The 12,278-nt window shown below is 43.6% G+C and overlaps 1 protein-coding gene across 1 annotated transcript in view; it reads left to right on the top strand.

Annotated features, from left to right (window-relative positions):
* RAB14 (RAB14, member RAS oncogene family) overlaps positions 1-12,278 on the top strand; it is a 96,960-nt gene that overhangs the window by 40,178 nt on the left and 44,504 nt on the right. The window contains 1 exon segment of the mRNA XM_029612527.1: positions 6,417-6,475. Coding sequence (XP_029468387.1) covers positions 6,417-6,475 — 59 coding nt within the window.

Genomic DNA, 12,278 nt, shown 5'->3' with positions numbered 1-12,278 from the left:
CATTGTAGATAGCATTGCATGTTGAAATATTTTGCAAAGTTATCTACTCGCATTACTATCCACTAGCTCCATATGGTGCACTATATTTGACTGCATTCAAAATTTGAAGGCTTTCCTACATGCCACTGAGCAAGGCAACTCTATAACTATCTAATGTACATAGTATGACTGTTAATATAAACCCTCATTATACCCCCTCACACAGTTACTAATATAATCCGTTTGACTGTTCATGTAAACCTATGTTTCTATTTGTATTTAGGAGTGAGGGCCTGCGCCGCCTCCCACAGTTATTAATGTAAACAGTTGATTTTCATGTAAACTGTTATACCTGTAAACCAGAGTGAAGGCCACCGCTAAACTTCGGTATATAAAAACAAATAAATACTCTCTTCTGCATCCAGGTGTGGTTATCTGCCACCTACTTCAATCAATCTTCGAATCCTTTGATTCTGTTTCATGTACCTCTTCATCGTCTGGAGCTAGATGTATGGTATGGCTTCAAGCAAATAGTGTCTGTTAGGATATCCACGGAAAATTTGTGGTCCTCCCCCTGCTTGAGGAACTTATTTATTTATTTTGCAAAAAGCTTCGGGAGACGGTCACTCAAAGGATCTAATGTAGCACAGTAACAGCTCTTGACAGCTCCTGAAAGCTCTCCATGGTGTGACATCACTCCTACCTGTATAAATGACCATACTTCCACAAGCGACCCTATCAATCTCTTCAACAGTACGGTCTGCTGCCCTTTCCAGGCCAGTATCAACAGCCACTTCCAGTTAGGCCTCGACAAAGAGAGTGCTGTCAGCTGAAAGCCACACAACAGGCCCAGGTGAAACTGGGGCCTAGTTTTTGATACCTCTGAACAATCTACTCCTGACTCTCCCAGTAGGAGTAAGAATTCAACATTTTGTATAGTCCGGTTGCATTTCTTCTGGCCACCATCCCTTCCACATTGTTCCAGTGCACCATCTGGATTATTCTCATCTACCACAGCTTCGTCTGGCAGTCCAATTGCTTCTTCAACAAGCGATAGAGCCAATTCCAGCAATTCCAAATACTTGAGGTTTCTATTCCCAATATTTCCTTATCCTGAAGAAAACGGGAGGAATTACGGTCCATTCTGGACTTGAGATGTCTGAAACAATACTCTTGAGAGAAATTCAAAATGAACTCCCTCGGCACAATCCTTTCTTACATATAGGATGAATTGATGTGCAACTTCGATCTAAATGATACATACATTCACATACCCATCCTCCTTTCATATTGGTGTTACCTCTGCTTCCAGGTGGATTTGTCCCACTACCAGTATATAGTATTCCCGTTTTGGTGTCTTGTCGGTCAAAAGGGTCTTTACAAAAAGCCTTACAATAGTAGCAGCTCATCTCAGTCAGCAAGGATTACAAGTCTTCCCATACCTGGACGATTGGCTCATCACAGCGAAATCGAGATAAAATGCTTCATTTTTTGAGCTCAACAACAGGTCTTGTACTCTGCTTAGGTTTTCTGGTCAACTTTGAGAAATTGAGCATGAAGCCTGATCAGATTCACTGGGGCTTGGATAAATTTGCTGCAGGCAAGAGCATGCCTGCTTCCCATCTGAGCAAACACCATGACGTCGCTCATCTGCAACCTTCTGACTTCTCCTTGCTTGTTGGCCAGAAGGCTCCTTGTAATTGTCATATGGCAGTGGCCATCTGTGTGGTTTCGCTGATCTGTCTTCATATTCGCTACCTCCATTGGGGTCTGTGTATCTAATTGGGTCAACTAACTCAACTGCTTGCACTGGAGATGAAAATCACAGCAACCATGAAACAAGTTGTAGTGGTGACTGCCTCAAAATTCTCATGGAAAGAGCCCCTCTTTTCACGTTCCCCTATCAAGTGGTACTGACCACAGGTGTCTCCATCAAAAGGTGGGGAGAACACAACATATGGACTGTTCATGAGAGCCCCTGTCAAATCAATCTACTAGAGCTGAGAGGATTTGCATATGTCCTGTCAACCTTTGCACATCATCTTCAGGGGAAGAACATCCTGATTCAAACAATCAGGTTGCTATGTTTTATGTTGTCAAGCAAGGGGGAATGGGATCATATCCTCTCTGGAATTGGGTGGAAAGAAATTGAACTGATCTGGCCACCTATCCGCCGAGCATCGACTTAGCAGTGTTTCATTCATATGAGTGGTCTCTACAGTAAACAGTGATCCCTGAACTCTTCAGCTTATGAGGTTTACTGTTGATGGACTTATTCGCACGCAAAACTAAATCAATTTTGCTCATTTCTACAGAGTAATCATAGCCTAACTCAATATGCTTTCCTCCTCGATTTGTGGGGAAAAGCCTCATTTATGCTTTTCCCCCATTACTGCTTGTCAGAACAGTTGTGGTTCTTCAGGACCATGCCAGGCTGATCCTAATAGCCTTGGCGTGGCCCAGACAGATCTGGTATGCATCTCATACTAATTTCCAGCAGACCTCCCATATATCTGGGAACAGATCCTATATTAGCTCAGGAAGACAGGGCATTGTATCATCCCAACCTTTCTGCCCTTAAGCTCAGAGCTTGGATGTCGAGTGCTCAGTGACCGCTGATCTGCATTTAATTACAGAGATTGTGGCACACTAGTCTCATCTGGAAAGCCTTCAGCTATAAGAAATTATGCCTTCAAATGGAATTCGGTACTCCAAATAGCGTCAGCAAAACGCTTTGGACTTTATTTTCTTGCAAACCTAAGCATCTACTGAAATACACCACCTTTCCTCACGTAGGTCTTACCACCTCTTTTGGGTGTGTACTTCAGAGCTGTAGCGGCTTACCATACACAACTGGATGGCAAATAGATATCTACTCATCCACTGATATCTCATTTCATGAAAAGTCTGTGGCATGTCAGACCCCTGATACAAAAGCCTCCTGTTCCATGGGATATGAATGTGGTCCTTTTCCAACTAATGAAGCCTCCCTTTGAGCTATTGGCGTCATCTCTTTGAAGTACTTTGCATGGAAGATGGTGCTCCTCATCACAGTGACTTCAGCTAGAATAATCTGCGAACCCCAAGCTCTCATCCACTGTCCTCCATACAAGTAGTTCTTACACAACAGGGTGGTTCTCTGTGCTCACTTGAAGTTTCTGCCAAAGGTGATCTTGGTTTTCCGTATAGGTCAGTTCAGCATATTGCCTACCTTCTTTCCAAGGCCCCATGCATAAGAAGGCAAAAAAGCCCTACATTAAATTGTTCCATGTAAACCGATACAATGTGCAAATGGTTATCTGCATAGAAAAACTTTTAAATTCTCTGGACTGCAAAAGGGCCTTAGTGTATTACAAGAAATGAACTTGTCTGCATCAAAACCTCCCAAATGTTCGTCTCATACAATTGCAACTGACTAGGAATAGTGGTCGCCAAACATACCTTATCTAATTGGCTGGCTAAATACATTCACCACGGATGCACCTTAGCAGGACTGCAAATCAGACACTGAAGGCTCATCAAATGTGAGTCTGTTACTTATCTTCAAGAAGTATCTATTGAAGATATATCTGCAAAGCTGCAGTCTGGTCTTCCATACCTTTATGTCCCACTAGTGTCTTGATAACTTCTCAAAGACTGACAGTAAATTTGGACAAGCAGTTATGCAAGATTTGTTCTCACCCAGCCTACCCCATTCCTAATGGGGTGGGCTGGGTTGCTTACTGAATAACTGCTCTGCTGCAACCCTGAGCTTGGGACTTTTGAATTGTAACAGCTAACTTTAACCTGCTTATCAACCAAAAAATCAAGTTTGCTTACCATAAATGGTGTGTTCTATGCATAGTAGGATGAATTAGCTATGCAATACCTGCCCACCTGGAGAGTCAACTACACAGCTAGATTAGCTCTAGTATAGACTGAGGGGAGGCTCATGAAGCAACATCTGCGCAGGAACAAACCACACATGCTGAGAGCTCAAAACTTTACTGGCTTGGAGAGATGGGTTCATTTGGTGTTACCAGATAACATCGCCCACATGTAATGGGTTTTTTTTTTTTCTTCAGAATATTATACAATCTTTGTTCATATCCAGAATATAGTATTGCAATGCTTTATATGTCTGTGTCCCAGCATATATGCTGAAATGTTTGCAAGCAGTCCAGAATGCTATAGCCAAACTAATTACTGGCATTAGATCATATGGTCACATCATTCCTGTGCTTTATTCTTTACATTGGCTCCCCATAAAGTGGAGGATCCAGTTTAAAATTGTCACCCTGATACTTCGAGCCTTAAGTAGTGTTACCTCTATCTGCGCTAGCTCTTTCTTAAAAATTTACAAACCACAGCCCAGTTTGAGATCTTCCAGTCACAATTTGTTGGAAATTCCTATAGTTCGCCAAGTACGTTTCGATGAAACCAGGGAGCATACCTTTTGCATTGAAGACCCAACTTTATGAAATAGCTTACCAGATGATATTTGAAGTATTCAATGTAATCTTACTTTAAGGAAACATGCTTTCTATTTTCAGCAGGCATTTAATACCTAATGCAGGTACTTTATTATATTTGAACATTGTAATCAGTACAACTAAGTATCTTTTTGTATGCTTTTGTGTTAAATATTCTTTAACAGTTAAGTTATGCCTGATTTTATTGTAGCTGTCAGTTTTATTTGATATTTTATCTTTAGTTATTTTTACTGTTTACTAAAGTTTTTGTCATCACATAAGCTTTTATGTATGTAATCGTTAGCTGAATACTTAGGATCAAGCATGTTATAACTTTATTTTATTTCATAAATTATATCTATGGAAAACACTGTTTATGGTAAGCTAGCTTGCTTTATATAAATATAAAAAAGCAAACATTTTCAAAGTGTAATACATCTCAGTTGGATTCAGGGCAGCAGCAGCAAGTATAGCAGTGAGAGCAGGTAATTTTAATTCCATCAGAAGATGGAGCAGTGATATGAATCCTGGGTCTGGACAGAGACCTGTTTCTGTTTAGCCAGTTTGTGCACTAGTGACAGTGAACAGTTTGCTGGCTATGCTGATTGGTGTTTGAGAGTCAATCTGCAGCTCTCTTGAACGCTAAGCCAGAATAGCCTTGAAGCAGCCCTGTAAGCACTATTGGGCTTTAAGTAATTGTCACACAGCAGTAGACCTTGAAAGTTTGTTAAATGTGCAGATGGATTGTCTATTGTGGCAACAGTCTAATTCTGTGACTTCTCCCAGTATCCATAGGATCGCGGGAGCCTAGGAACTCTAAGATTCTTTTCAGGAAATTGGATAGGTTGTTCGTGCTGTTCAGTGGACCTCGAAAGGGAGAAGCAGCCTCCAAGACCATACTAGTTAGATCAAAGAAGCAATCACTTCGGCCTACATAATCATCTGCAGGCAGGTGCCATTGTTGCACTATCAACACTCTACAAGAGTGCAGGCATCATTGGTCTCAGGCTAAAACTAGTCATCCCTGCACTAGTTTTCCAAACACTGTAAGCTGCATATACAAACTAAGGAGGAAATGGCCTTCGGCTCAGGGGTCCTTAAAACATCCCTGTCGTCTTCCCACTTAGCCGAGGATTGATCTAGCAGGAGCCACAAGTAGATGCCAGAGGTAATTTGGCTCTCTTCCCCTTTTCTATTTACTCTTTGTTCTCCCACGAGAGGGGGAATAACTTCAAGGGATGGAAAAAAATATATAAAAAGAGATACATACCCACAAAAAAAGGGGTAAGAATGTGGTCCTGGTCTTGTTGCTTTGACAGTATGCTAGCGGTAAGACCTATGGCAGTTCCCCTCTTATAGCTGTATGAGATTTTGAACAGGGTGTGCCTTGTGATTCAGGCAGCTAAAGAGCAGGGAAATCACAAGTGTAAGAGCCAGTCTAGCAGGACTCAAGGAAAGAAAATTATCAAGTAAGAACAATTTTTTAGCAATTTTTGTTGCAGTGATCCACTTTGTAAAACATGTATATCTGTTAAAATCTCTTAAGACTGTTGCATTATTAATGTAAGGAAATGGATCTGCTTGTTCCTTGACAGGAAAAATAACAGCTGGCACAATTTTAAACTTTGGTAGCTGTGTGTTTGCCATGTCAGAGGTGTTTCACTCTCAAATGCCTATGTTGGTACTTGGCTTTTTATTTACTATGTTCTGAAAGTGGCATATTGCTAGAAATCTGAAAGGGAGAAAGCTGGGGAGCAGTCTCTAAGATTCAAAGGGGTTAAAATGGTCTCCCAATGATTTTTCTTCAATCAAGTTGTGGTAACAGTGAGCTAACGGCGCTGCCTCAGATTCTTTCACGAGTGGACTTCAGATACCAAAGGGTTAAAACTGTGTGTGGGAGAAATAAATATTTGCAAGTAGTTTTGTGCTATATACCGGTAGATGTTTTCATGTTTTTGCTAACCAAACTTCCTGTTTTTGTTTTAGTGCCACAATGGCAACTGCACCTTACAACTACTCTTACATCTTTAAGTACATCATAATTGGTAAGTGTCACTGTAGCGGACTGTGTATTATGGCATTATAACTGCTCTCATGTTGCCAGTCATTTGGCTGATTACCAACTTCATTAGCAAGGGAAAAAAGGCCATATAAAAAGCTCTCATGTTATGTCTGAAGTATCTTTAATATAAAAGATGTCATTGACTGGGTGTTGTATAACCTTTGCTTCCTACCAGTAGCCCACTGGATTAACCCACTAATATAATTTGTATACCACTTTGTAGGCCATTCAGTTTGGAATTTAACAGTACCTTACAGATTACTTAAATTTTATTATATATGGCCGGAACATGTGATAGTGAAAAACAGCTTCAGATTGACTGTAGTGAGTATATTGTATTTCCTGAGGCGCGTGATTCTGGAGCAAACTTTATAATGAAAAATGGATTGCCGAAAAATTAGGTTGAAGCAAAAGCTGGGTTCAGATGACATGGGGAAAGACTGCTGATGAGTGTTTTACCGAATTTGGTGATGGTCATAAGGATATAAGAAATGCCATACTGGGTCAGACCAAGGGTCCATTAAGCCCAGTATCCTGTTTCCAACAGAGGCCAGTCCAAGTCAATGTACCTGGCAAGTACCCAAACATTAGATAAATTATAAGCTACTATTGCTCATTAATTACCGTATAGCAGTTTATGGATTTAACCTCTAGGAACTTATCCAAACCTTTTTTTAAACCCAGTAACACTAACTGTTGAAACCACATCCCCTGGCAGTGAATTCCAGAGTTTTTAACTATGTGCTGAGTGAAAGAATTTTCTTTTAAAAATTCTCAAAGCCAAAAATTATTAAATTCCAGCAACAAGCTGAAAAAAGCTGTTACCTTGCTAGTTTTAAAGCTGTTTTGTAAGCTAAAAATGGGCACACCAACTATTAATTGTTTAATTCCATTTTGAACTTATTAAAATGATATTGCATGTTTCTATCAGACATTGGTTGATGCTGCAATGGACAAGGCAAAGGTTATGCAGCACCGTGTGTGTGTATAAAATATACATTTTTAACTAGTTTGATTGTGTAAACCTTATATTGGTGTGTAGCATGTTATGAATAGTGCTGAATGTATTGTCCATTTCAGTTTGTATTAGTTTACACACCAATATAAGGTTTTATACAATCAAACTAGTTAAAAATGTATATATTTATATACACACACACCAGGTGCTGCATAACCTTTGCCGCCTCTATTGCATGATCATCCTCCAGAGCTTCCTACACAGCTGTAGGCTGGCCTACCAAGAATGTTAAAGGGGCAGAAGGGGACATGATACCCCTGCCCCAGCAATTACCAGAGCACTTACAAAGGGCTACGTCTGGAGTCACCAGATCCCATTTGCTGTCAGCTACCTCTTTTATATTTAATAGCAGATCTTAGATAATCTCAGTCTATTTGAACAAACTCACCGCTACTCAACATCACCAGATGTTGAAATTTACTGATACTTGGCAAACTCAACATTAAGACACATCAGCCCTGGCTGAGGGGAGGGGGGATGTGGGTGGGGTTTAAGGAAATAGACAAAAATGTGTTCTGGTCTTTACAACTGAAGTTTTTATTGTACATTGTGGTGATTTATTTGAATGTACAGCTTATTACAATGTTGTATATTCTTTCTTTGAGATATTACTGTCTCCAAGTTTGTGAACATACTATTTTATTATTGTACAATGTTCTCTAAAATTATAAATAAAATACTCAATCAGAACCCTGTGAGTTTGGTTCTAGCTCATGACATTTGCTGTCACAGGAGTCCAGCCAATCAGAAGATATATATACACCCTTTGAGATGACCAGGATGCCCTCCTCATTGGGATCCTAGACTTTCTCAATTCTGCATTTTCAAGAGGGATTGATCTAACTATACACTCCCTTCCCCTTCTCCCCAAAGAGCTTTCAGGACACTAGTCTCCACTAGAAGACCTTTCTTACTCCAGATTTCTGGTCACGTTGGGAAAAGTTCTCAGAGTTAATGTGCCTTAAGAACATAGATCCTTAGTGCAAAGCTCTTTTCAGACTCCTCCAAATTCTGGATACACCAGTGGAACCAACAGATATCCTGATCCATGATATCCTGCAGGAATTGCAAATGAGAATGTGAGAAAATCCTATTTTCTGTGCCCTAGTTGCAAGGAAACTAGACCTCAAATATAGAGTACAAAAATATCTGGAGTTTGAGCTAATGCACTAATACCATCATTCACTTGTGGTAGAATTAATTCTTAAAAGAGCAAAAGAAAAAAGAATATACTTGAATACTTCATCAGGGAAGGATCCAAGGTTATTGGATGATTTTGATATGTTAAAAAAAAAAAGATTCCAAAGCTCAATATATGGATCACTGCTTGCTTTTTCATATTAATCAAACCATTGTGTTACTTATGTTCTTCCTGCGGCCACACATACCTAAAGGCAAAAAGACCTTCATACCTTATATTGTGAAAAGGGCCTTTCCCTTGCCCTGCCCCATCATCAGGCTTCACAGCTGTTCTTCTCTTATGATCCTAACACTGTGCATAGCAGTGGCCAAACCTATATTTCCTAGCATGTAGCAGATGGACTCAGGACCAATGGGTATAGTGTCCTCCTGATAGCAATTGGAGATGGATCAGATTTCAATCTGACGACAGCCCTAGTACATATACCCCTGCAGGAAGCTCTGCTCGTTAGTATTTTCCGTCTCCATAGCAGTTCGGGACTCTATACACACTTGCACAATGTTAGAGTATTCAAAACAAAGAAGAAATATTACCTCTACAGATGAGCCCCGCTCCCCTTTTCCTCTTGATCGCCGCACAGAGGCGAGCCGGGTGCACAAATCACTTGTGCGCGCATAAGTGCCATGCGCACAGCAACGCGCACGAGGGCACCGGGTCCACAGCCATACGCTCAGCTGTGCTGGGTGCATATGTTAACCCTGTGCGCACAGAGGCGCGCGCATCCGACCTACACACACAACTTCGGCCTCCCGGCGTACACTTAAACGCACAAACTGGGGGTTTCTGCAATCCTACGCACACAAACCATGGCACCACCGGACAAGAAGCTCAAGGCTCAGGTCCTCTGCCCAGCGTGCCACATAAGAGCTGTGCAGCACGAAGAGGCCATGGCTCTGTGTTTACAGTGCGAGGAGGATCTGGGTGAACCAGACCAGGGTCCTCCCCAGCCAGTACTGGGATCCGGATCCACCAACAGTACACCGAACCTCTCTGCGCTCAGCGGGAACCTCCTTCAAACGGGCTCCCCGGGGACGCAGCGCCTCTCAATTTAGACCCAACATCTTTCTCCTGGGTAGAATTCTTCAAAGGCCTACATACCTTTTGTCCACATGCAACCGGTGCCCCCGATGCCACAGCCTCCCCCAGAGGACTCTAACATCCCAGGACCCTTTAGACCCAGAGTATTGTCTCTCCCGCCCAAAAGCCCCAACATTGGGGACTCTGACACCTCTGAGGATCGAGACTCCCTGAAGGTAGGGGAAATCCCTCCAGGAACGGAACCTTACCGAATCATGAGGTGGTTCTTCGCCAAAGACTAACTATCAGAACTCATGGCTCACAGCTTGAAAGAGCTCGCTTTCCCATGCACAAGTGCCACAGGGGAACCGAAGACTAACCCCCTGCTAGAGGGACTCAGTCAGGCCTCCTGCCATTTCCCTTTGCTGCAAGCTGTCCAACAGCTGATTGACCTGGAATGGGAAGCTCCGGAGGCCATTTTCAAGGGGGGTCAGATCCTGGCAGCCCTATACCCACTGGACCCCGCTGCCAAAGATCTGGCATTCCCCAAAGTGGATGCCATGGTCTGCGTGGTCTCAAAGCGTACCACCATCTGTCGAGGGAGGAGAGACGCTCAAGGATGCCCAGGACAGATGTCTGGAATCCATCCTCAAACAGTCATTCGATGTATCAGCTATGTCACTACAGATCGCAGCCTGCTGTGCCGTGGTGACACGCGCCTGCTTATCAAAGACCAGGAACACCACCGCACCCTTCGAAGTACTAGATAGAACCAGCAGTATCATTACTCATGGATGCAACCTCCGACCTGGTGCGCACCGCAGCCAGAGGTGTTTCGTCCTTTGTGGCAGCCAGAAGGTAACTCTGGCTCCGAAGCTGGTCTGCCAACGCAACGTCCAAGACTAGACTCTCGAATGCCTTTTAAGGGAACCCTCCTGTTCGAAAGCAAACTGGAGAAGTTAACCGACAAATGGGGCGAATCCCCAGTACTGCAGCTACCGGAGGACAAGAACAAAAGAAGCCAGCGCCCCTCCCCCAAATATCTAAGGGCAGGGGATCACAGCGCTTCAAACCATACGAAAGTACATATCAAGCATCTTGCCCCGCAGGCAGGGGCCAGTCCTTTCGAAACAAGCACAACAAAAGGGGAGCTGGCTCTGGTCCAGGCCCCAGCTGCACCCCACAATGAATATCAGTCAACCCATCCACAGGAAGAGGCCATAGGAGGCAGGCTTGCCCTATTCTACCAAAGATGGGTCAAGAGAACTTTGGACAGGTGGGTCCTAACTATCATTCGAGAGGGATATTACCTGGACTTCCACAACATCCCTCCGGACAAATTTGTGAAATCTCCCTACCACGACCCTTCCAAGAGGATGGCAGTGGAAATCACACTGACCAAATTGCTCGCCCTAAAGGCCATAATGCCGGTGCCCACGCAACAACAAAATACTGGGCACTATTCCATCTTTTTTTTCGTTCCCAAGAAAGAGGGCACATTCCAGCCCATCCTGGACCTCAAGTCTGTCAACCGCCACCTGAGGGTACCGCACTTCCGCATGGAAACCCTACTCTCTGTCATAAGGGCGATACAACCGGGAGAATTTCTGACATCCCTGGATCTGTCAGAAGCCTACCTGCATATCCCGGTCCATCACGAGCATCAGTGCTTTCTTCGCTTCATGATCCTGGACCACCACTACCAGTTTCGGGCACTACCCTTCGGGCTAGCCACAGTACCTCTAATGTTCACCAAACTCATGGTTGTAGTGAGGAAAGAAGGAATCCTTGTACGACCATATCTGGACGATTGGCTGATCAGGGCAAAATCCCCAGAGAAAAGTCATCAGGTGACCACCAGAGTCAAAACTCTACCGGACAACCTCGGGTGGGCGGTCAACACGAACAAGAGCTTTCTGCAGCCCTCCCAATCTCTGAATACCTGGGAGTCCGGTTTGACACCAGACAAGACAAGGTCATTCTGACTCCTACAAGGAGAACAAAACTGACTAACCAATTACAAAACCTGTCAAGCAGTCTTCGACCCAAAATATGGGACTACCTCCAAGTCCTCTGTCTCATGGCATCCACCCTAGATGTGGTCCCATGGACAAGAGCTCACATGTGACCCCCCCCCCTACAACGTTCCCTACTGTCACGATGGAATCCAATGTCCCAGAACTACTCCGTTTGCCTCCAACTCCCGGAGGAAGTTTGGATCCAGCTACAATAGTGGCTACAAGAAGACCATCTGAGCAAGGGAGTAAGGCTATCCCCACCGACCTGGATCCTACTCACCATGGATGTGAGCCTACAAGGGTGGGGAGCCCACTGCCAGTAGCTACAGCCAGGGGCAATGGGATAAGAGAGTCTGGATGGAAATCAACACACCGGAAGCCCGGGCAGTCAGACTAGTCTGCCTATGGTTCAGTCACAGACTCCGGGGTGAATCGGTCAGTCATGTCAGACAATGCCACAACAGTTGCCTACATCAACCGCCAGGGAGGAACCAGAAGCCAACAGTTGTCCCTGGAAATAGACCCCCTAATG

Source organism: Rhinatrema bivittatum, chromosome 8 (assembly GCF_901001135.1).
Source record: "Rhinatrema bivittatum chromosome 8, aRhiBiv1.1, whole genome shotgun sequence".
Taxonomy (NCBI): domain Eukaryota; kingdom Metazoa; phylum Chordata; class Amphibia; order Gymnophiona; family Rhinatrematidae; genus Rhinatrema; species Rhinatrema bivittatum.
The sequence above is the reverse complement of the archived record's forward strand: the minus strand, read 5'-3'. Positions and strand labels throughout refer to the sequence as shown.